This window comes from Stegostoma tigrinum, chromosome 14 (genome assembly GCF_030684315.1).
Source record: "Stegostoma tigrinum isolate sSteTig4 chromosome 14, sSteTig4.hap1, whole genome shotgun sequence".
Classification (NCBI taxonomy): Eukaryota; Metazoa; Chordata; class Chondrichthyes; order Orectolobiformes; family Stegostomatidae; genus Stegostoma; species Stegostoma tigrinum.
Window position 1 is genome coordinate 63,249,626 of NC_081367.1, and position 24,987 is coordinate 63,274,612.

Here is a 24,987-nt window from a genome sequence, read left to right on the forward strand (position 1 = left end):
TCTAACCAAAGGAGCTGACATGTTCCCCATTTGGGGAGAACATAAAACACTGGTGAATCAGGGTCAGAAACCACAATCTCATTGCATTCTTGAAAACAACTGTACACTTTCCAAACAACTCCCTCATGTCCTTTAGGGAAGGAAATCTGTCATCTTCACCTGATCTGGCCTAAGTATGACACCAGAAACACAGCATTCTGGGTGACTCTTAACTGCCCTCCAAAATGACCTAGAAAATCACTCAGTTCAAGGGCAATTAGGGATGGGCAACAAATGAGGGCTTTGCCAACGATGACTCAAATCCACAAAGGGATACAAGTTAAATTGGAAAGAAATATTTTCTTCAACAATTGTTGGTGAGCAATTCTTCAAAAGCCAAGTGTGGGGATTAGATAGGACATTGATTACCTTCATTGTAACCTCAGCGAGTGTAGGAATTGCCCTTGTGCCATTGGGTTTTTTAATCAATCATTCTTGGGACACAAGTGTGCCAGCTGAGCCAACATTTATTGCCTTCCTTAGCTGCTCTTGAGAAGATGGTGAGGTATTGCTCTGCATCACAAACCAGCCATCCAGCCATAACAGTGCAGCTGGAGGAACACAGCAGGGCAGGCAGCATCAGAGGAGCAGGAAAGTTGACATTTCAGGTTAGGACCTTTCTTCTTAAGGGTCCCGATCCGAAACATCCTCAGTTTGTGGAGGTGCTCTGCATGCACCAACTAGTCAAAACTTCCAGTTGCCATCCACTTTAACTCCCCCTCCTACTCCCCTGGTCACATGTCCATCCTTGGTCTCCTCCATTGTTATTAAGTCCAAATGTAAACTGGAGAAACAACACGTGATATTTCACCTTGGGAACTTACAGCCCAATGGCCTGAATATCGACTTCAGCTTCAAAATCTCTCCTCCCCCAACGTGTTCATCTCCTGACTTGCATATCTACTGACCAACCACAATAACCCCTGACCTGCATCCGCCTATCTCCATCTCACCTACCCTCACCTTGGTGCCATTCCCCTCCCTCTTTTTATTTCTGTGCTCCCATCCCCCTCCCCAGTCCTTACGAAGGGTTTCAGCCCAAAACATTGACTTTCCTGCTCCTCGGATGCTGTCTGACCTGCTGTGCTTTACCAGGTTCACATTTATTGACTCCAGCTTCCAGCATCTGCAGTCCTTTCCATCTCCAGATGATCAAGTTTAGCTCTTCTGGTTATATTGAACATCACACATACCAGTTTTCAGCCAACTTGATTCACACTGTGATATTCCCAAATGGCTGAAAACATGAGTTTCCGTCAGGATACTGGGCCTTGACAATATGATGGAAAAAGTATTGAAGATATCAGTTTGCCATGTCTTAGCCAAGCTGTTCCAGTAGAGCGACAGCACTGGTATTTACCCAACAATGTGATGAACCAACTAGCTATGTCCTGTCCACCAAAAGTAGAACAAATTCAATGAAGCCAAATACTATCATGGCAATCTACCCTTGATCAGGAACAAAGTAATGAAAGGCGTCATCAGCAGTGACCAAGCAGCATGCATCTCACACAATAATCTGTTTACTAAAGCTCAGTGTGGGTCTCGAAGCGAAATCCCTTGTAAGGGAGAGTTAGAACAACATTGCGGCTCATAGTGACACTGGGCTGTTGTACCGTTCATGGAATTTGTCTTGGACTGTCTGTCATTTGGCGTGATGTATGATGTGATTTTAAATGTTATTTATTTTAGAGTTTGGATTTTGATCTGAGGTTTAATGATTAACTTGTCAGCACTTCTACAGCCATAATTTTTCATCAAACCAGTATCAGAGAGAGAATTGTTGGGGTGGTACTGGGAATTTGTTTACATTGAGATTTTCACAATTGAAAGAGTAAGTGTTGTAAAGCATTTACAAACAGGCAGAAAGCTAGCCACCAGGATACATGAACATCAACTCGCGACAAAAAGACATGACCCACTATCACTCGTATCCTTACATACAGGTGAGGAAGGACACCACTTTGATTGGGACAACACATCCATCCTAGGACAAGCCAAACACAGACACGCACGAGAATTCCTAGAAGCATGGCATTCCAACCAGAACTCCATCAACAAACACATTGATTTGGAGCACATCTACCACCCTCTGAGGGGGAAATAAAAACAGGAAATGACATCACCAACCCAAGGAAACCTAAACAGATAAATAGAAAGCGGGACATAACACCAGCGCTTCACTGGAGGCTTACTGTTACCTAGAATGGTGACGAAACGTCTGAAAACTAACCTTCCAGCTCAGCAAGCAAACTCACATCCAGAAACTCAACCTGAGCTACAAATCTTCTCAAAACTCACTGACATTTTTTCAGTTTAGATGAATGAGGAATATACCTTTAGCCTGGGGGAAAAGCCCAAAGCTTGGAAAACTTTTGGTTTCAGTTTTAAGAAGTTTTGATTGAAGTGAGACACAATCAACAGCTTCTCCAGGAGAAGGAAGTTAGTTGAGAAAAAGTTAGGAAATTGGTAGAACACTGGGGTAATGAGGCAAAGAAAATTTCAGAGATAATGGGAACCGCAGATGCTGGAGAATCCAAGATAATAAAATGTGAGGCTGGATGAACACAGCAGGACAAGCAGCATCTCAGGAGCACAAAAGCTGACGTTTCGGGTCTAGACCCTTCATCAGAGAGGGGGATGGGGCGAGGGTTCTGGAATAAATAGGGAGAGAGGGGGAGGCAGACTGAAGATGGAGAGAAAAGAAGATAGGTGGAGAGAGTGTAGGTGGGGAGGTAGGGAGGGGATAGGTCAGTCCAGGGAAGACTGACAGGTCAAGGAGGTGGGATGAGTTTAGTAGGTAGGAAATGGAGGTGCGGCTTGGGGTGGGAGGAAGGGATGGGTGAGAAGAAGAACAGGTTAGGAAGGCAGAGACAGGCTGGGCTGGTTTTGGAATGCAGTGGGGGGGAGGGGAAGAGCTGGGCTGGTTTTGGGATGCGTTGGGGGAAGGGGAGATTTTGAAGCTGGTGAAGTCCACATGGGAACCCTGCAGCCCAATGGTATCAAAGCAGAATGAGTTGCTGTTCCTGCAACCTTCGGGTGGCATCATTGTGGCACTGCAGGAAGCCCATGATGGATATGTCATCTAAAGAATGGGAGGGGGCGTTGAAATGGTTCGCGACTGGGAGGTGCAGTTGTTTATTGCGAACCGAGTGGAGGTGTTCTGCAGAGCGGTCCCCAAGCCTCCGCTTGGTTTCCCCAATGTAGAAAAGCCACACCGGGAACAATGGATGCAGTATACCACATTGGCAGATGTGCAGGTGAACCTCTGCTTAATATGGAAAGTCATCTTGGGGCCTGGGATAGTGGTGATGGAGGAGGTGTGGGGGCAAGTGTAGCAATTCCTGCAGTTGCAGGGGAAGGTGCCGGGTGTGGTGGGGTTGGAGGGCAGTGTGGAGCAAACAAGGGAGTCACGGAGAGTGGTCTCTCCGGAAAGCAGACAAGGGTGGGGATGGAAAAATGTCTTGGGTGGTGGGGTCAGATTGTAGATGGTGACTCCCTTGTTCGCTCCACACTGCCCTCCAACCCCACCACACCCGGCACCTTCCCCTGCAACCGCAGGAAATGCTGCACTTGCCCCCACACCACCTCCCTCACCCCTACCCAGGCCCCAAGATGACTTTCCATATTAAGCAGAGGTTCACCTGCACATCTGCCAATGTGGTATACTGTATCCATTGTACCCGGTGTGGCTTCCTCTACATTGGGGAAACCAAGCGGAGGCTTGGGGACTGCTCTTCAGAACACCTCCGCTCGGTTCGCAATAAACAACTGCACCTCCAGTCGCGAACCATTTCAACTCCCCCTCCCGTTCTTTAGATGACATATCCATCATGGGCCTCCTGCAGTGCCACAATGATGCCACCTGAAGGTTGCAGGAACAGCAACTCATATTCTGCTTTGATACCATTGGGCTGCAGGGTTCCCATGTGGACTTCACCAGCTTCAAAATCTCCCCTTCCCCCAACGCATCCCAAAACCAGTCCAGCCTGTCTCTGCCTCCCTAACCTGTTCTTGCTCTCACCCATCCCTTCCTCCCACCCCAAGCCGTACCTCCATTTCCTACCTACTAACCTCATCCCACCTCCTTGACCTAGCCATCTTCTCTGATCTGACCTATCCCCTCCCTACCTCCCCCCCCCCCCATACTCTCCTCTCCACCTATCATCTTTTCTCTCCATCATCGGTCCACCCCCCCCCCTATTTATTCCAGAACCCTCAACCCATCCCCCTCTCTGAAGGGTCTAGACTCGAAACGTCAGCTTTTGTGCTCCTGAGATGCTGCTTGGCCTGCTGTGTTCCTCCAGCTTCACACTTTATTATCAAAGAAAATTTAGCTCAGTTGTGTGACTAATCAAGAAAAAAGATCGTCAAATTCTCAAGACTAGGAGCTAGGGGGAAAATAAAGTCAAGTCAAGCCTATGGATTGTACAGAAGAGAATTCTCTCTGGTATTTGAGTCCTGTAAAGTGATGGTATTGGAATAGACCTTTTTCTTACTGTGCGTTCTGAAATCTTTATAGTTGTACTCTATGTAACTAGTTTGGTTTATTCTACTTCCAATTTTTCTTTTTATGTAACATTTTATTGTTAAAACCAAATCTGTAACATGTCGTGCCTGTCTTTCTGTGAAAGACCACCTTGTTAAAAAAGCCAGATTTCAGTCTGGAATATGACTTATCCAAAAAGAAACAACAGCTGGGGTCGTAACAGTGACTAATCTGTGGTTTGTTTGACCACAGTTTACCTGTTAACCTCAGTTTACCTTAATTATGGTTGTTAGAATAGAGGCTAGATGGTATTAAATGCTTACTTTGTTGAATCTTGCATAGTAAAATTTATTCCGTTTATTTGTGAGTAAGAATCTTGTGGCTTTATTCCTTTAGTAAGCAGGATTTCAAATGTTGTCTTTACTAAAGTTACCATGAAGTTCTGAACTGAATTGCAAATCAGGAATGTGTACATTAATTTCAATGTGATTTGCATAGCGCTGGTATAAGAAAGCAACATTAATACATTAAGAAATCATGCCATTTAAAAGTAACATTCTCAGAAAGCTGCTCTTGACACATAATATCTCTAGGGATTCCTAGTTATGTTATTTTAGACTTCCCTGACCAGATCATCATCAAACTTGTTTTAGGGTTAATATATCAACTTTGCCCTTCCTAACTTAATTCTGTTGAAATCAAAATCACATAATGTGCTCAGTTAAAGAATGCATCACAGTAAATCGACAAGCAGTTTTAACAGCTGTCCATTTCAGGATGTGCCAGTTTGCTGAATGAATCTAGCATCCTGAGTTATAATCTTGTTTCCCAGGAATGTATTCCAGTGGTCAATGATCTTCGGTTTAAAGAAGCACTCCAGATGTTAGCACCAGCAGTGACTCACATGTCTCCAAGTCAGGAAGTTATGGATTCAAGTCCTGCTCAAGGACTTGACCACAAAAATCATGATTGACTCCCCAGTGCTGACGTGTACTGCACTGTTATAGAATCCAAACAATATGTAAGCAGTCCATTCAGCTCATTGAGTCCACATTGACCTACCAAACAGCAACCCACCCAGACCCAACACCTGACTACCTCTATCTCTCTGTAATCCTGCATTTCTCATGGCTAATCCATCCAGCCTGCACATCCCCAGACACTGATACTCAGGTGCCAGTGTGGGACTGTGGTGGACAAAGTCAGAAGTCACATGACACCAGGTCACAGTCCAACTAGTTTATTTGAAATCAGAAGCTTTCAGAGTGTAGTCCCTTGACCTTACTATTCAGGTTAGCCAGGTGCTCAGTAAAGGGAGGGAAAAGACTTCCTGGTTTAAACTGCAGGCCTGACTGGTAAAGCAGATGAGCTCAGAGCATGTATTGGCTCTGGGGACTGGGATATTATAGCTATAACAAACACAGAATCATCATAGAATCCCTAGAGTGTGGAAACGAGCCCTTTGGCCCAACAAATTCACACCAAACCTCATAGCATCCCACTCTTATCTATCCCCCTATAACCCACCTAATCTACACAATGGGCAATTTAGTACAGCCAATCCACCTAGCCTGCACAACTTTGGGCTGTGGGAAGAAACCAGAGCACCCAGAGGAAACCCACACAGGCACGGGGAGAATGTGCAAACTCCACACAGTCTCCCAAGGCTGAGAATCGAACCTGGGTCCCTGGAGCTGTGAGGCAGCAGTGCTAACCACTGGGCCACTGTGCCAGCCCATGCCTGAGAGGGTAGGACTGGCAGCTCAATGTTCCAGGACACCAGATACAGGCATGACAAAAGTACAAGCAAGTGCAGAGGCAGAGTCGCCCTTTTCATAAAGAGAACATAAGTGGTTAGAGAGGATATTCTTAAGGGGTCATCAAATGAGGGCGTATGGTTAGAATTTAGAAACAAGAAAGAGATGGTCAATCTGTTGGGACTGTATTATAGAGCCCCAAATAGCTAGCAGGTACTAGAGGAAAAGAAGTGTAGAGAGATTGCAGACACCTATAGGAACAACAGTGTTGTTCTGGTTGGAGATTTTAATTTCCCCTGTACTGACTGGGCCACCCAGTGTGTAGAAGGCCCAGATGGGGTGGAATTTGTCAAATGTGTCCAAGAAAGTTCCCCAAATCAATATGTAGAGAGTCCTATTTGGGAGGGTGCAACCTGGACCTCCTCTTTGGAAACAAGGTCAGGCAAGTGACTAAAATGAACTTTGGGTCCACTGACCATAACTCTGTTTCAACATAGTTATGGAAAAAGATGGGACAGGTCTACAGGTTAAGGTGCTAAACTGGAGCAGGGCCAATTTTGGGCCCATTAGGCAGGATCTAGCAGCGGTCAATTAGGTGAGTCTGGCAAATGGGAAACTTTCTAAAAGTGGGGTATCAAGAGTCCTGGGACAGTATGTCCCTGTTAGGGTGATGGGAAAAGTTGGCAGGTTTAGGGATCCCTGGATAACAACAGATATTGGGGTTCTGGTCAGGAAAAAGAAGGCATACATTGAGTTTAAGCCATAGGACTCGAGTGAATCCCGAGGTGATAATATAAAACTAGGAGTACACTTAAGGGAAATCAAGAGTGAAAAAGGGTATGAGATGGATCTGGCAGATAGGTTAAAAATAATCCCAAGATGGTATATAGCTATATTAAGAGTAAAAGTGTGGCTAGGGAGAGAATAGGTCCCCTTAAAGATCAGCATAGCTATCTGTGTGGAGCCACAGGAGATGGGGAGATTTTTAATGAATATTTCTCCTCTGTCTGCTGAAGACAGTCATGAATGCTAAGGAAATAATAGAAACAAGTAGGGATATTTTTGACTGAATAAATACTACCAGAGAAGCGGTGTTTGCAGACTTGGATCATATTAGGGTGGATAAATCCCCTGGGCCTGATCAAGTTCATCCTTGGATGATGTGGGAGCCCAGGGAAGAAGTTGCAGAGGCTCTTGCAGAGATTTTTGCTTCATCTTTAGCCACTGATGAAGTTCTGGAAGACTAGAGGGTGGTTAATGTTGTTCCATTATTTAAGAATGGTAGCAAAGACTACAGGCCAGTGAGTCTGACATGAATGGTAGGCAAGTTATTGGAGAGGATACCGAGGGGCAGGACTAACTAACATTTGGATAGTCAAGGTCTGTTTAGGGATTGTCTGCTTGGATTTGTGCGCAGGAAGTAATGCCTGACAAATATTTTAAGAGTTTTTCGAAGAGACAACCAAGAGGATAGATGAGGGTAGGGCAGTGGATGTTGTCTGCAGGGGCTTTAGCAAGGCCTTTGACGAAGTCCTACACGGCAGGTTAGTCATGAAGGTTAGGTCACATGGGATCCAGGGAAAGCAAGCTAATTGGATTCAAAGTTGGCTTGATGGAAGGAAGCAGAGGGTGATGGTTGAAGGTTGTTTCTCGGACTGGATGCCTGTGTCTAGTGGTGATCTTCAGGTCAGTGCTGGACCTTGATTATTTACATGAATAATCTGGATGTAAATGCACATGGCATAATTGATACACTTGCAGATGGTACAAAATTAGGAAGTATTGATGTTAGCAAAGGTTATCAAAAATTAGAGGGATCTTGTTCAGATGGGGAAGTGGGCTGGGGATTGGCAAATGCAATTCAATACAGGTAAGTGTGAGGTGGTGCACTTTGGAAAGTCAAACCAAAGTAGGACACTTACAGTAAATGGTAAGGTCTTGAGTGTTGTAGGAAAGAGGAAGCTAGGAGTACAAGTACATAGTTCATTGAAAGCAGTGTTACAGGTAGACAGGGCAGTGAAGAACGTATTTAGCTGGCCTTCATCGGTCAAGGTATTGAGTATAGGAGTTGGATGTTATGTTACAGTTGTACAAGTCATCTGGTGAGGCCGCACTTGGGAGTATTGTGTACAGTTTTTGTCACCCTGTTATAGGAAAGTCAAATTGGAAAGTTTATGAAGAAGATTTGATGTTGCCAGGACTAGTAGCCCGAGTTATAGGGATAGGTTAGCCTGATGGGACTTTATTTCTTAGAACATAGGAGAATGTGGGGTGACCTTATTGAGGTATATAAAATCATGAGGCACAGATAGGATGAATGCATAGTTTTTTTTTCCCCAGGGATGGGGAATTGAAAGTTAGAGGCATGGGTTTAAAGTAAGAGCGGAAAGACTGAAGGACCTGAGGGACAACTTCTTCATATAGTGGTGCATATATGGAATGGACTGCCAAAGAAAGTGGTTGAGGCTGGTACAATAGCACCATTTAAAAAGCATTTGGACAGGTACATGGATGGGAAGGGTTTAGAGGGATAGGAACCAAATGTGGACAATTGGAACTAGCCGAATAGGCACCATGGTCAGCATAGACCAGTTTGGGCTGAAGGGCCTGTTTCCATGCTTTTTTTACTCTGACTGTGTGTGACTTCTGACTCCGAGCACAATGAGCAAGTTAGCATGGTGTACTGGATGGGCTGAAGGGCTAAAAGTTAACCATGATACTTGACAGCCGCATTAGAAATAGATTGTATAGGATGGGCTGATGGCTAAAATTGTTCGTGCTAGTCGACAAGCTGCATTACCTTGAAGGGGTCCTGTGAACATTCCCTTGAGTCGAAGATAACACCTGCAGCTTGTTTTCCTGTAGCTGTGCTTTCTGTACCAGCCAGCAGTTTTGTCCTTCTGTATCTGCTTTCTTTGTGCTGGCTGCTTGTTAGACTGTATAAGAAAGAAAGAGTTTCGTTCCAAGTCACTGGACCTTGCCTCTGACTGGGATCGCAAACAGTGCCAGGAACAGCCTCAGTCTCCAGACCAACCATCGATCGAGGGACTCCCGATGTGCAGAGGGGGAGAAGTTCATTGGCTCTTTCCTCTCCTCTTCATTCTTTTTATTTATCTTAAACATTCCTTTCTTTTTCTCAACTTGCATTATTACTCAATAAATGTTCATATTTTAGCAAATTGCTACTGTTGAGCCTTCTCAACTACATTTAGCCAAATCTGAAAAGAACTGCGTGGATGCAGTCTGTGATCCAAGACACATGGCCAATCCGACTAAACTACAAATCTCCCACAAACACCCACCCAGGTGTGGAATTAACCTGGGTCCCTAGCACTGTGAGGCTGTAGTGCTAACCACTGAGCTACATGCCATCCTGTTGGTGTTAGATTTTGACTGAGACATTAGGGCAACTTTTGCTCTCTCTGGATATGCAAAATCCCACGGCACTCATTTAAGAATGGGCAAATACCTGATATCCTGGCCTCGACAACCAAAGCAGTTTGCTGTTTGCATGAGATTGTGGTGTTAAAATTGAGCAAAACATTTTCAGCGATACAAAAGTGACTATACTTCACTAACTGTAAAGCGTTTTGTGACACCCTATGGTATGGTGCTATGTCAATAGAAAACTGGCCTGAAATATGCATTATGCCATCTTGCTTTAGCACCAAAATACAAACAGATTGCTGGAGAAACTCAGCAGGTCTGGCAGCCTCTGCAGTGAGAAGAACAGAGTTAATGGTTTTAGTTTGAAATGATTTCTTCAGAAGCATTCTGAAGATGACTTCAAAATTGAAAATGCTGTTTCTCTCTCCACAGCCGCTGTCAGGCCTGCTGAGTTTCTCCAACAGTAACTGTTTTCATTTCAGAATCCCAGCATCTGCAGTATTTTAAATTTATTTGATTCTTGGAGCATTTCTTTTTAAATTGAGGTACGTAATCACGTCAGTCTCTGTTTTTTTTTTTCTGTCACATTTGAAGTTTTTCTTTTGGGAGCCATCCTCAGAAGCTTCTCTTTCTAAAGCCGGAGAAACTACTGAGTCAAAATTTATCCTTTTACCTTTACACTTGTGTTTTACAAGTGTTAATAACTTAGGTTTTTAAAATGACAACAGTGTTTCCCTAGTGAACAGTGACTAAAGTTATACTTCTCTCCAATCCTGACAGTGCAGTTAAACCTATTGGAGTGATATAATGCTTGGGTTGATTTCCAAAGAGTCAAATTTGCCAGTTCATAGCCCACGTTTTTGCCTTTCAACGAGCACTGTCCTCACCCAATCTCTCTGACAATGTATCATTAACATGCCCTAAAGCTATGGCAGGGAGAAGTAAATAGGTGCCATGCTGTTACTCGGCTGTTTTTATGCCTTGGGTCAGACTGTTCCAATTACAGAACAAACCGTAACTTCAAACTCAAAGGCACAAGATACAATGTGAAGGCTGTGTCATTTTTCATGATTTCACGAAATCTTTAATATGAGCCAATAGCACAATGTTCAAATCATTGTAAAGTAGAATACAAGAAACTTGAGAGACTGGAGGTTCTTAATGGTTGAAAGATATAGAATTTGACAGAATAACTTTTTCATAGCGTCCGACAACACACAGGCCCTTTGGCCCAAATGGATCCATGCTGACAAAAATGTCCATCCACGCTAAACCCATTTCCTTGTGCTTGGCCCATATCCGTTCTAACTTTTCCTATCCATCTATTTGTCTAAATGCCTTTTTAAACGTTATTAACATACCTGCCTCAACCATTTCCACTAGTAGCTCATTCCATATGCATATCACCTTGTAAGAGAAAAAGTTGCCCCTCAGTTTCCCTTATATTCTTTCCCCTCTTACCTTTATCTGATGCCCTCTAGCCCTCGATTCTCCAACCCGAGGAAAAAGATGGAGTACATTCACTCTATCCATGCCCCTCATGATCTTATACACTTTGACAAGAGTCTGCCTCCACAGCTCAGTCTCCTACACTTGAAAGAAAAAGGTCCTAGCTTTTCCAAAACCTCCCTATAACTCAGTTCCTTGAGTCCTGGCAACATCCTTGTAAATTTCTTCTGCACTCTTTCCAGTTTAATAACATCTTTCCTATAGCGAGGTGACCAAAACTGAACACAATGCTCCAAGTGCGGCCTCACTAATATCCTGCAACATAACTTCCCAACTTCTATATTCAGTACCCTTACTGATAAAGGCCAAAAGCTGGCTTCACTGCCCTGCCTACCTGTGGCTCCACTTTCAGACACCTGAATTCCAAGGTCCCTTTATTCCAATATACTCCTTAAGGCCTTACCATTCACTATGAAACTCCCAACTTGATTTGACTTTCCAAAATGCAATATCTCAATTAAACTCTATTTGCCACTTACTGGCCCACTTCCCCAGCTGATAATGACCCTGCTGCAATTTCTAATAACCTTCCTTACTGTCTATGATACCACTTATTTTAGCATCCACAAACTTACTAATCATGGCTTGTATATTCTCATCCAAATCATTGATCTAGATAAACAGCAATGGGCCCAGCACTGACCCCTGAGACACAGAGTCACAGGCTCCAGTCCAACAAACATCCTTCCACTAAGGCCTTTGATAAGGTTCCATATGGGAGGCTCTTCTGGAAGATTAGTGGAATCTAGGGAGAGCTGGCAAATTAGATACACAAGTAGCTTGAGGGTAGGAAGCAGAGAGCAATAGTGACAGGAGAGATAGTAGGAACTGCCAATGCTGGAGAACCTGAGATAACACTGAAGCTGGATGAACACCAGCAGGCCAAGCAGCATCAGAGGAGCAGGAAAGCTTGATGTTGTGGGTTGGGACCCTTCAGAAATGGGGGAGAGGAAGGGGATTCTGAAATAAATAGGGAGATGGGGGAGGCAGATAGAAGATGGATAGAGAAGATAGGGGGAGAGGAGACACAGGTCAAAGAGGTGGGGTTAGAGCCAGTGAAGGTGAATGTGGTTGGGGAGTTAGAGGGGGTAGGTCAGTCCAGGGAGGCCAGACAGGTCAGGGGGGGTGGGATGAAGTTAGTGGGTAGGGGATGGGGTGGGGCTTGAAGTGGGAGGAATGTTTAGGGAGGCGGGGACTAGCTGGGCTGGTCGAGGGAGGGAAAATTTAGAAGCTTGTGAAATCCACATTGATACCCTTGGGCTGCAGAGGTCCCAAGCAAAATATGAGATGCTGACCCTGTTCCTGCATCTTTCGGGTGGCATCATTGTGGCAATGCAGGAGGCCCAGGATGGACATGTCATCCAAGGAGTGGGGGGAGGGAATTGAAAGGGTTTGCGACTGGGAGGTGTAGTTGTTTGTTGTGAACAGAGCGTAGGTGTTCTGCAAAGCGGTCCCCAAGCCTCCGTTGGGTTTCCCCATTGTAGACCAGGCCACAACGGGAACAGTGGATACAGTATATAACATTGACAGATGTGCAGGTGAACATCTGTTTGATGTGAAAAGTCTTCCTCAGGCCTGGGATCGGGGCGAAGTATTGGGGAAGGTGTAGCACTTGCTTTGGTTGTAGGGAAAAGTGCTGGGAGTGGTGGGGCTGGAGGGGAATGTGGAGCGGACAAGGGAGTCACAGAGAGAGTGGTCTCTCTGGAAAGCACATAAGGGTGGGGAGGGGAAAATGTCTTTGGTGGTGGGGTCGGATTGCAGATGGCGGAAATGTCGGAGGATGATGCGGTGGATTTGGAGGTTGGTCGGGTGGTACGTGAGGACGAGGGGGATTCTGTTTTGGTTATTATTGTGAATAGGGGGTGAGGGATGAGTTGCGGGAAATGCGGGAGACATGGTTGAGGGCACTTTTGATCAGTGGAAGGGAAGTTGCGGCTTGTGAAAAAAAGAGGACATCTGGGATGTTCGGGAGTGGAATGCTTCATCTTGGGAGCAGATGTGGCGGAGGCGAAGGAATTGGGAATAGGGGGTGGCATTTTTACAGGAAGGTGGGTGAGAGGAGGAATATTCCAGATAGTTGTGGGAGTTGTTAGGCTTAAAATGGATATTGGTTTCCAGGCTGATGCCAGAGATGGAGAGAGAGGTGTCAGAGATGGTCCAGGCCTAAAGGCGCTCCGCTTCTTCCTGTCCCACAGACCCGGCCAGTTCCCCTCCACTGACCCCCTCATCTGCTTAAGCGAACTCGTCCTCATTCTCAACAACTTCTCCTTTAATTCCTCCCACTTCCTACAGACAAAGGGGGTGGCCATAGGTGCCCGCATGGGCCTAAGCTATGCCTGCCTCTTTATAGGGTATGTGGAACAATCCCTCTTCCAAAACTACACTGGCCCTGTCCTCCATCTCTTCCTCCATTACATTGATGACTGTTTCGGCGCCACCTCGTGTTCCCACGAGAAGCTCAAATAGTTGATCCACTTCACTAACACATTTCACCCCAACCTTCAGTTTACCTGGACCTCTCTGTCTCTATCTCCGGTTTCCAGGTGGACGCCAATATCCATTTTAAACGTATTGACTCCCACAACTATCTGCCTCCCTAACCATTCCACCCACCTCAAGCCCCACTCCCATCCCCTACCCACTAACCTCATCTCACCTCCCTGAACTGACCTATTTTCACCGCCCGCCCACCCCCACTCCATACATTCACCTTCACCGGTTCTAACGCTGTCTGTCTCCTCTCCACCTAACTTCTCCTTTTTATCCATCTTCTAACTGCCTTCCCCCATCACCCTATTTATTGCAGAATCCCCTTCCCCTCCCCCATTTCTGAAGAAGGGTCCCAACCCACAACATCAAGCTTTCCTGCTCCTCTGATGCTGTTTGGCCCGCTGTGTTCATCCAGCTTCACACCATGTTATCTCAGATTCTCCATCATCGGCAGTTCCTACTCTCTCTCCTTTCACTATTGCTCTCTGCTTCCTACCCTCAAGCTACTTGTGTATCTAATTTGCCAGCTCTCCCTAGATTCCACTAATCTTCCAGAAGACCCTACCATATGGAACCTTATAAAAGGCCTGGCTGAAATCCATATAGACTGCATCTACTACCCTGTCCTCATCAACTTTCCTGGTCACTTCATTAAAGAACTCTAACAAATTTGTGAGACCTGATCTCCCCCACGCAAAGTCATGCTGGCACCTCTTAATCAAACCCTGTCTTTCTAACTGCATGTAAATCTTATCCCGCAGAATCTTACGGAAAGCATCTACCACAGACGTTAAGCTTACAGGTCTATATCTCCCCAACGCATCTGCTAGACAGGCTATGCAGTGGGGTGATGGAGTTAGTCCATTCAGGAATGGTGACAGAAAACACTTGGTTTATGTGTGTGCGTGTATTGGGGGACAGAGTGAGTCTGTTGCAGATTTCAAAACACATTCATACATTTTTAACTAAGCATGGGTATTTCAGTGTTCAGGGACCAATGCATGTAGATAGAGTATGGGGACAGATCAGCCTTGATCCCTGTGAATGGCAAAACAGTTCCAAAGGGCTTCCTAATGTTCCTATGGGAAGAATTAGGACAGAAATAAAAATGAGGAGAGATCACAATCAGGTAACTGGTTACCCCTTTTGGCTAGATGGCTGGGTTGCAGATTTAGTTTAACACTAAGTGTTTCCCACACTGACTCTCCTCCTCAACTTCTTCTCTTGCCTGACGCACAGTGACCCTCAGGTTAAACCTCCACCATTGTCTCTTTCTCTCTAATGAGGGGGCAGCCTATAGTCTATTGGGACTCTGGTGACTTTATCTTGCCTATTACTTATTTACTCTACAGCACAACGTCAAGCCCTGACATTTTCCGCTAGAAATGCAAAAGTCATAAAATCAATTCTACAATGCATTCTCCATGCACAAACCTAGGGTGTGAGGAAAAAGATGTTGGAGTTAAGTGGGAGCTGACTTTTACATGGAACCTTGATGAAAAGATTTTCCCTTTTTAACCTATTGAAGGCAGAAGCTTTTTCCCACAGTAATCATTAAGGAAATTTTTGATGGCCTCATTGTCATTCATCAACCACGATCACAGGAGCAACTACAAAGGGAACATTGACAAACCAGCACCAGAATGTTAATGAGCACTATTCACACCAATGCTGCAGCCAAAAGGATTATTGATGAGTGCAATGAGCAGATAATAAGCAAATAAATCCTTGTTGTATTCCGAAAGCAAACTGCTTCTAGTAACACTCTCATGCTTAAAGATACACTTTCATACTTGCTGTCACAGTAACCAAGAATTGGCTACAAAGAATTACAATTAACAGTGATGTTGTTTTAATTTAGATGGCCCTGTCAACCATAACTCGCTGCATGATAAGCGACAATGAAAATAACACTGGCAATCCTTGGAATTCAAACCCAACTGTGAAATAGCACTGAATGAGCTAAATATCAGAAACTGCAAAGAACCTTACTGCCCTATCCTAAACACTACCCCACATCCCCTTCAAGAAAGCAGACACCCAGAAGTTGGCGAGACACACCAAATCATATGCACCTTAAGGAAAGGTGACATTTCTTCTTAGAGGCTTGTGACGACTTCTGCCTTCCTCAAAAGGAGGTGGAAGCATTGTCTTTGAATATTTCAAGGCAGAGATCAACAGAATCTTAGTAAGCAAAGTTTATCAGGCTTGCGATGGTGGACATGTGGAGTTGAGGTTACAATCTGATCAGCCAAGATCATCTTCAATAGCACAGCAGGCCTGATGGGCCAAAATGGTCAAATTTTCCTCCTAACTCATGTGTGCAAAAGGTAGGCCGTGACTGCGAAGTATTCCACTTCACTAGCTGCCTCTGGTGTGAAGCATGCATAAACACACAGTCTTTCAACCTGAACTGAGTAGCACTGCTACAGCGTTCACAACCAAGTCAACACAGTTGGACTTATGTCACCTTTGGAAATCAAAAGTATTTGCTGGTCACAAAGCATAGAGGGCAACTGATATCACCCCTTCTCAATTTTCTAAGACCTGCCTTTTTCTGAACCTATGGCTATAATTCAAATTGTTATTTAGCTCCCTTCATGAGGGGATAGCATCTCTTCATAAAGACTCCTCCTAAAAAGGGACCAATTAGTCTGCTACTTTTCCATTCTTAGACCAAGACCGATTACCTCACTCTTACCAGCATTGTATGCAAAACCAAATGCTATAGCAAACATTAAATGGCATAAGGGAATCTCAAATTCTTCCTTGACTGCAGAGAGTCAAAATTATGTTATTTTCAATCTTTGGAATACTGTCCACTTCAACAACTTTACGACTGCTGCAAAACACTTCAAGCAAATTATCATGACTGCAAGAGTTAATATCTGGAATGCTTCCTGCCTATTTCCTGCACTCCAATCTTGTACAAACTGCAGTAAATCACAATCATTTTATTTACACACAATCCTGCAACAACCTCACATAAAATTCTGTTAAACACAAAAAGTAGGCAATTCAGCCCCCCTGGAATATTCTCCACCATTTAATAAGATCATGGCCAAACCTCCTCTTTCCCATCTGTCTCCCTTGTGTCATTCACCCTTGTTCTTGAAACTACATTGGCTGAGTTCCTTTCATATTCTTCTGTGCACTCATCACGCCATGTCTCAATGTATTTAGCTGTGATATACAAACTCCATTCTGTTGACCTCCAATAGCATAGTACACCACCTGCCCATTGCTTATCATCCTTCATTAATGGCCAATTCCAACTGCTTCCCTCCCCTCCATTTTTTGGCACTTTCTTCCAAAACCACTACACATTTACGCCTTTCACCCTTCTTGTATACATCTCTTCGAGACCATTCTCATGTTTGCTTTTAGGGCCCACCTCTATTGTTTGTTTGTTTCACTCCCCCAAGACATTTTACAGTATTCAGAAAAGTTTGTCTTCACATCAGATAGGACTTGAATGGCAAGTTCCTAATGTTGCCCAAGCTGTAACAATGTTCCAAGTTTCTGAAGTAATCTACTATGCAGAATACACACAAGGACTGGTTAGGAGCTCCAATTACAGGCCTCAACCACAGGACTCAGCTCCAAATTCAAAAAAGAACGCAGAGATTTCAACACCCAAGATTTTCAACATCAATGCTCAGGCAGTTGCTGTAATTTTATCCAGCAAATTCTGCAAGTTCTCCATGTTATCACTGCTCCTCCAATTCTGAACGCTTGACAATTCCTGTTGCCCAGAGCTTAAGTTTCAGGATTGCTTGCCTAGATCGCTTCTTCACTCTAACTTTTTTACCTCCACCTCTCTAATTCTGTACCTCTCTCTCCTCCTTTTACAACACTCTTCTATCTTCTAAGTAAGCTGTTGGTCACCTCATACCTGCTTATGCAGCTTGGTGACAAATTTTGTTTGACAACAATCTGTGAAGTGGCTTGGAGATTTCCTTACTTTAATGGCTTTGTATAAATTCAAGTCGCTGTGGTAATTTTTTCACTGGGTCAATGCAACTCCCTGCACATGACACTGAGAAACATAGAAAATAGGAGCAGGAGTAGGCCATTTGGCCCTTTGAGTCTGCTCCACTATTCGATGTGATCATGGCTGATAGCCAACTCAACACTTTGTTCTCACTTTCTCCCCATTGCCTTTGATTCATTTAGCTCTAAGAGCTTTACCTAACTCCTTCTTGAACATATTCAATATTTTGGCCTCAACCCCTTTCTGTGGCAGGGAATTCCAAAAACTCAACACTCTCTGGGTGAAGAAATCCCTCTTCATCTCAGTCTATTCACATTTTTTTAGACTGTGATCCCTGGTCCTGGACTCTCCAGTCTCTTGGAACAGCCTTTGTGTTTACCTTGTCATGTCCTGTTAGAATATGATAGGTTTCTGAGAGATCCTTCTCTCATTTTCTTAAACTCCAGTGAATACAGTCCTACCCAATTCAATCCATATTCCAGGCACCATAAAAGAACATTCAGTCCATCAAAAGTACATGGAGAAATAGGAGGAAGCTGTTACTTTTGTTAACCATACAGGTTGTGTTTTCTTAACCCAAATTTTCTTTTTCCTTTATCCTGTTCAGCTTACTTTGAATTTTATTGCTCCTTCAAATCTTTCCACAAGCATTAAAAGGTCCAGACTATTGTGATCAATTGTACAATTTACCCGTCACTGGCGATGGGAGCAAATGATGGTTCAAATTTCCTGGACCTCAGGGGAAATGCAAAGGAGGAATGCAAACAAAGCCAGATTCAACAAAGCAAACAAGCAACAAAACCACAACTAACTCACATGATGCTGGATCTCTGGACGTCACTGATGTTGGAGAACAGATGATGCCTCTCTGTTTTGGTCATGGTTAAGCTCAGTGCTTCAGAATTCTTAAACATGCGGATCAGGATATCGAGACTCAGCATGTAGGAGTGTTCTGATGAAATCACTTCAAATATAGCCTGTTGAGAAGGACAGTGTTTGGAGTTCAGAGTATTGACAAAGAGTCATAATTGTGATTTAATGGTTCATTTCTTCAGCGTCATTCCTTGTTATTATCCCATTCTTTGCCCTCCATGGCAGACAAGAACTTCAGGTAGCCATTCAGCCCCTTGAGCTGTTTCTACTATTCAATTCGATCATGGCTGATAGGGACTTTAACCCCATTTCTCAACCTTTAGAGTCAGAGATGTACAGCATGGAAACAGATCCTTCCATCCAACGCGTCCATGCTGACCAGATATCTTTAATCAGTCAAGTACTTGGCCCATATCCCTCCAAACCCTTCCTATTCACTCACCAATCCAGAGCCTTTTAATGTTGCATTTGTAACAGCCTCCACTACCTCCTCTGGCAATTCATTCCACACACACATCCTCCTCTGTGTGAGGATCCCTTTCACATTTTCTCCTCTCACCTTAAACCCATGCGTTCTAGTTTTGGACTCCCTTACCCTGGTGAAAAACAACACTTGGTTATTTACCCTATCCATGCCCCTCATGATTTCAGAAACCGCTATAAGATCACCACCCAGCCTCCGATACTCCAGGGAAAGTACCCCCAGCCTATTTATCTATCCCTGTGGCTCAAACAATCTAACCCTGGCAACTTCCCTGTAAATCTTTTTTGAACCCTTTCAAGCTTCACAGCATCCTTTCCACAGCAGGGAGGCCAGAACTGACCTTGGTTCATTAATCCACGATACACTAGCTTAGCAAAAATTGAGAAACCTCAGAAATTGTCAATTGGCTCTGCACTCATCTGCAGATCTTTATAAGCAAAGGAATTTTAAGTTTTCCACTGTCCGTTGCGAGGAGAATTATTTTCTGTCACACTCCTGAATGATCTCAGTCTAATTTTAAGGTTGTAGCGTATGGTTTAGGGTTCCTCCACCAGAGAAAATGTTTCTGTTCAACTACCTAAGAACCCATTTGGCCGAGCTAATTTCAAGCAGATGCCCAATCACCAGATCATTTTGAATCTCACTATCTCCCAATGAGATTCTATGATATTACCATCGCTGAATCTCCCACTATTATGAACTTTGAGTTACTGTTAATCAGAAGCTGAACTGATCCGGTCAGATGAATATTTTGGTTACAACTGCAGGTCAGATGGCAGGAATTCTGCCGCAGGTAACTTGCTTCCAGGTTCCTTAAAGCCTGTCCACCATCTACAAGGCACTAGTCTGAATGGATGCAGCCACAACAATACTCAAGAAGTTGGATACCTGGCTTTAGCAGTCCTTTTGGCTGGCAATCTATTCCCCACCTTCAACATTCACTTCCTTCACCAGCGATGCACAGCAATAGCAATGCGTACCATCTATAAGGTACACTGCAGCAACTCAACAAAGCTCCTTTTACAGCACTCTCCAAACCCAGGGCCTCCATCATCTCGATTGACAAGGGCAGTAGACAGATGGAAACTTCACCACCTTCAAATTCCCCTCGAAGCCACTCACTATCCTGAGTTGAAAATATGTCATTGTTCATTCAGTCTCCCTGAGTCAAAATCTTGGAACTCCCTCCCTAACAGCATTATGAGTCTACAGCAATTCAAGGAAGTGGCTCACAATGCCTCCTCATGGGCAGTTAGGGATGGACTATAAATGCTGGCCCATCCAGTGACAACATCCAATGGATGAATACATAGACCATCCAGTGATCTGAATTGACCTATCAATACCAGATGTATTAAGTTAAAAGTTTAAGAATATACCCCTTCCCATTCTCCCTACGTATCCCTGACCTTTGATGGTTTCCATTGCCCTCAACAGGCTATGGATGGAAATTGGAAATGTATATGATTTACTGATGGTGGTTAGTAGAGGCAAACGAACCACAGTGATTTAGTGATGGGAGAAGGAAAAGTTCAGTTGTGTGTTTTGGTCGTATTCATAGCATCCAAATCATGTAGGTAGAGGCCATTCAGCTTGTCGAATCTGTGCCGACACTCTGAAGAGCATTTCACCCAGACCCAAGACCCTGTAACCCCACATTTACCATGCCTAATCCACCTAGTCAGCACAGTCCTAGACACTGTTGGGCAATTTAGCATAGCCAATCTACCTAATCTGCACATCTTTGGGCTGTGGGAGGAAACCAGAGCATCCAGTAGAAACCCACAGAGAAACAGGGAGAATGTGCAAACTCTAGACAGATAGTCACCCAAGATTGGAATCAAAACTGAGTCTCTGGTACTGTGAGGCAACAGTGATAACCAATGAGCCATGCATACAATTCTGGATACATCGAAAAAAAATTGATAGTGGGATAGTCTGTGAGAATAGTCTGACACTGGCTTACGCTGGATAAATACTCTCAAAGTATTGCTGTTTACTTGGTCCTGCTTCTTTATGCCAAGATTGACATGTTTTCCCCTACGTAACAAGGGTCCAATTACAGGACACCAGCCACCATACACATGAGGTCCCTTCACTGTTACTGAGCAGGAATATCCGGGTCTGTACAGCTTATTGTTAAACAAAATTGTGTGTTTACTGACTGAGGTAATGGGATGTCAAAACAAATCTAAATTATAGACTGAAACGCAAACAAAAATTGCCAGAGAAACTCAGCAGATCTGGCAGCATCCGTGGGGAGAAAGCAAATTTATAGTGACGAGATCTGGATCACTGGATCTGAAATCTTGACTGTGCTTTCTCTCTATAGATGGCTGCCAGACCTGTTGAGTTTCTCCAGCAATTTCTGCTTTTGTTTCAGATCTTCTGCATTTTCAGCTCTTTGATTGGTTTTAATTTAGTACAAACTGTGGGCTCCTGGTTTGACTTGGGTGACCTTCGGGCAGCAAGATATTTACTCTCCTTTGCTAGCTGGGTTAGAGTGGGTGTGGAAGTGAAAGTGAGAAATTTTGAGCAGACTTTTCCCAGTATATTATTTCCCTTTTTAACTGCAGTTAAAGTAAGGGGAATTCATTCTTGGCTCAGTATCATAAACCATAAAATGCACGGGTCACTGCAGACAACTGAAAGATTGTTCTGGTTTATGTTCTCGACTGCTCCAGTTTAATAAGTAATTTACAACGCAGAGTGATGATAAAATGTCACTGTGAATCTGCATATAAAAGGAAAGGAAATAGTTGCTTCAGATTGTTTACACAGACCATTTTTGGAACCTAAACAAAATGGAAAGTTTCATCCTATCACCTTCCGCCATCCCAGTGGGCATTTAAGTAAAATGGGGTAATGGATTTGTACAATGATCACTGTTCGATTCGTTCACAAGGTGTGAGTGGCACTCATACTACAATTCACGTACAACAGACCAGGAACTGACGTGAAAGACAACTTGGCTGAGGATACCTTTGGGCACCTTGGGTCTAGAGTTAAAAAAGAAAGCACATTATACTTATTACGTGCCATGATTTAGGAACATGGGCATTAGTAGTCAGAAATAGGGCTTTCAGCCCAATAAACCTGCTCTGCCAATCAATAAGAGAGTGATCTGATAGTGGCCTCAACAGTGCTTTTCTCTCTAACCCCGCACTCCCTTTGCCATTACAACTCAGATAGCATGAACATCTTCAATGAACCTGCCTCCACTGCTTTTTAAGGAATAGAATTCCACAGACATATGACCCTTTGAAAGAAAAAGAGTTCTCCTTATTATCTCTGTCTTTTACATCTTAAATTAATCACAATGGTATTTTCTGACAGGAGTCAATCAAATTTGTATTTAAATGGAAGCTATTTCCATCTGGGAGACTGGTTTTGTGCATTGACTACTCTCTCACTGAAATAGTTTCCAATTATCGTTTCAGATTTTCCTGTGTAAGTGTAAACCAAGCATCAAGCTCTATTGTTATGGACAAGGAAGTGTCACACGGCCCCTACACCTCCCCCTCACCTTCATTCAAGGCACAAAACAAACCTTCCATATCAGATAGGGGTTCACCTCCACATCCATCAACTTGGTCTCCTGTATCCACTGCTCCCGATGAGGCCTCCTCTACATCGGTGAGACCAAGCCTAGACCATTTCGTGGAGCATCTGCACTCTGTATGTGACAAACAACAACACCTTCCAACCATCTTAACCCTGATCCCAACTCCCTGGGTGGTATGTCCATCCTGGGTCTCTTCCAGTGTCACAATGACACCATCCGGGAACTGGAGGAGCAGAACCTCATATTCTGCCTCGGGACCCTACAGTCCGATGGCCTTAACATGGAATTCACCAGTTTTAAAATCTCCCCATCCCACGTGCAAACCTCCCTCTCATCCCCGCCTCCTTGACCTGAGGCAACAGTCCAGCTTCTCACCCACCTATCCGCACCATCCATCCCACTGACCAATCCCCACCACTCACTACCTGCACTCACCTGTCACCATCCCACCCACCTTCCGGACCCCCACCCCTCATGTCTATTTATTTCCCAGTTTCCTTCCCCCTCCCCACTTCTGAAGAAGGGTCCCGACTCGAAACGTCAACTTTCTACTCCTCCGATGCTACCTGACCTGCTGTGTTCCTTCAGTTCCACACTGTATTGACTCTGGCTCCAGCATCTGCAGTTCTTGCTATCTCCGAGTGAGATGGTTCCTTATCATCTACATTATCTCCTCCCTCAGGCAACCTAGTAACAGTAATCCTCACAGCTCACAACTTTGACTCTTACAGCTACCATGGTAGCTGTAAGGATCCAACCACAGTTTCATTTAAAGGTGCCACATACCTCCTGCCTCTTTTTCTCCTCCTGAGTGACGGTCTGCAATATTCCATTCTTCTTTACCTGAAGGGAAAAGCACAACTATTATTTCTAAACACCACAGTGATCAGAAAAGGAAAGCAGAGAACTTAATAAGCCTGTGTCAACAGTTGTCTGGATGGCCGCAGCTCCACTGATGCTCTTGAAGATCAGGACCATCCAGGACACAACAACCCTGCCTCATCCACCACCTTCAACATTCACTACCAATGCAACACAGCAGCAAGGTGAACCATCTACAAGGTATAATTCAGCGATTTGTGATAACCCGCCCCAATCTCATGATCTTTACCACCTCAAAGAATGTTGAAAGCAGGTACGCATCAATACTGCCACCTGCCAGTTTCCCTCCAAGGGCCAGATCACCCTCAAAACCTCAGATCAGATCGAAACTTCTCTGTACCACACACAATTTTCGTGGCTCCAGTTAACAGCTAACCATCACCCTCAAAGGCAATTGGGGATGGACAATAAATGCTGACACTGCTAGTGACACCCACACCTTATGAATGAATCAAAAGAAATCAACATTTTTTTGAAATGAATAAAATCTAGGTTTCATAAGATGTGCAGAACAGTCCATTGCAAAAATGTGAAGCACATTAAAGTCTCAGGTGAACTTGATAAGGATTAAGCCATGATAAAATCTCCCTGCACGGGTGCAGACTGGGGAACAGCAAGACTAGCATGGGGGCAATTTCTGTCAAACACTGATTCTTTTCAACTGGTGAAAAGTCAGGCGCCGTGAATCTTTATTCATGAAACCCATGTCTGATTCTCCAATCAGTGCTGCTGGCAAACTAGACTAATCTGCCTCGGCACAATGGGCAAAATGGCCTCTTTCTGTGTTACCATCTTCTCTGGTTCCACACTAACACACACCCTGATTTTAAATCCAAGAGGACAGAAATACCTTGCCATTCATTGACAATTGGTACCACTGGCAACGCTGTCATTTATTGCCCAACCTTAACTGCCATTAAAGGTGGAGGTGAGCTGCAATTTATGTGGTGTGGCTATTCTTGGGGACGGAGTTTCAGGATTTTGATTCAGTAACATGGAAACACATCAATACTGTTCCAAGTCATGATGGCTTATGGTTTGAAGGTAGTAATGTTCCTATACAGCTGCTGCCTTTGGTCTTCAAGGAGTTAGAAACAGCATGTTTTGAAGGTGCTATCAAAGGAGCCATGGTGAGTTACTGCTGGCATCTTGTGAACGGTACACACCAATGAAACTGGACTCAGTAGTGGTGGTAGGAGTGATTTTTTTAATGTGAAGAATGGGCTGCCAAACAAGTGGGCTGTTTTTTCCTGGATAGTGGGTAACTGGCCGTAAGCTTGGGTTTAGACTACCAGCAGCTTTAGGAAGAATGGAAAAGTGAAACCTGAAAATAATTTAGACAGTCACAGAGTCACAAAGTTGTACAGCACAGAAACAGGCCTTTTGGTCCCAGAGAAAGTAGGAACTGCAGATGCCGGAGATTCTGAGATAACAAGGTGTAGAGCCTGAAGAAGGGTCCAGGCCCAAAATGTCAGCCTTCCTGCTCCTCTGATGCTGCTTGGCCTGCTGTGTTCATCC

The 24,987-nt window shown here is 44.2% G+C and overlaps 1 protein-coding gene across 3 annotated transcripts in view; it reads right to left on the reverse strand.

Moving 5' to 3' along the window:
• LOC125457382 (rho guanine nucleotide exchange factor 26-like) overlaps window positions 1-24,987 on the reverse strand; it is a 195,735-nt gene that overhangs the window by 132,553 nt on the left and 38,195 nt on the right. For 2 of the 3 annotated variants that reach the window (XR_009446682.1, XM_059651205.1), the window contains exons 5-6: window positions 23,374-23,448; window positions 18,482-18,642 (exon numbers count right to left, since the gene is read on the reverse strand). Coding sequence is in view for 2 of the 3 variants with exons in the window: in XM_059651205.1 (XP_059507188.1) it covers window positions 18,482-18,642; window positions 23,374-23,448 (236 nt within the window). In the remaining variant the exon portion in view is untranslated. The remainder of the gene's footprint in view (window positions 1-18,481; window positions 18,643-23,373; window positions 23,449-24,987) is intronic. The other variant, XM_048541525.2, reaches the window with a different exon arrangement.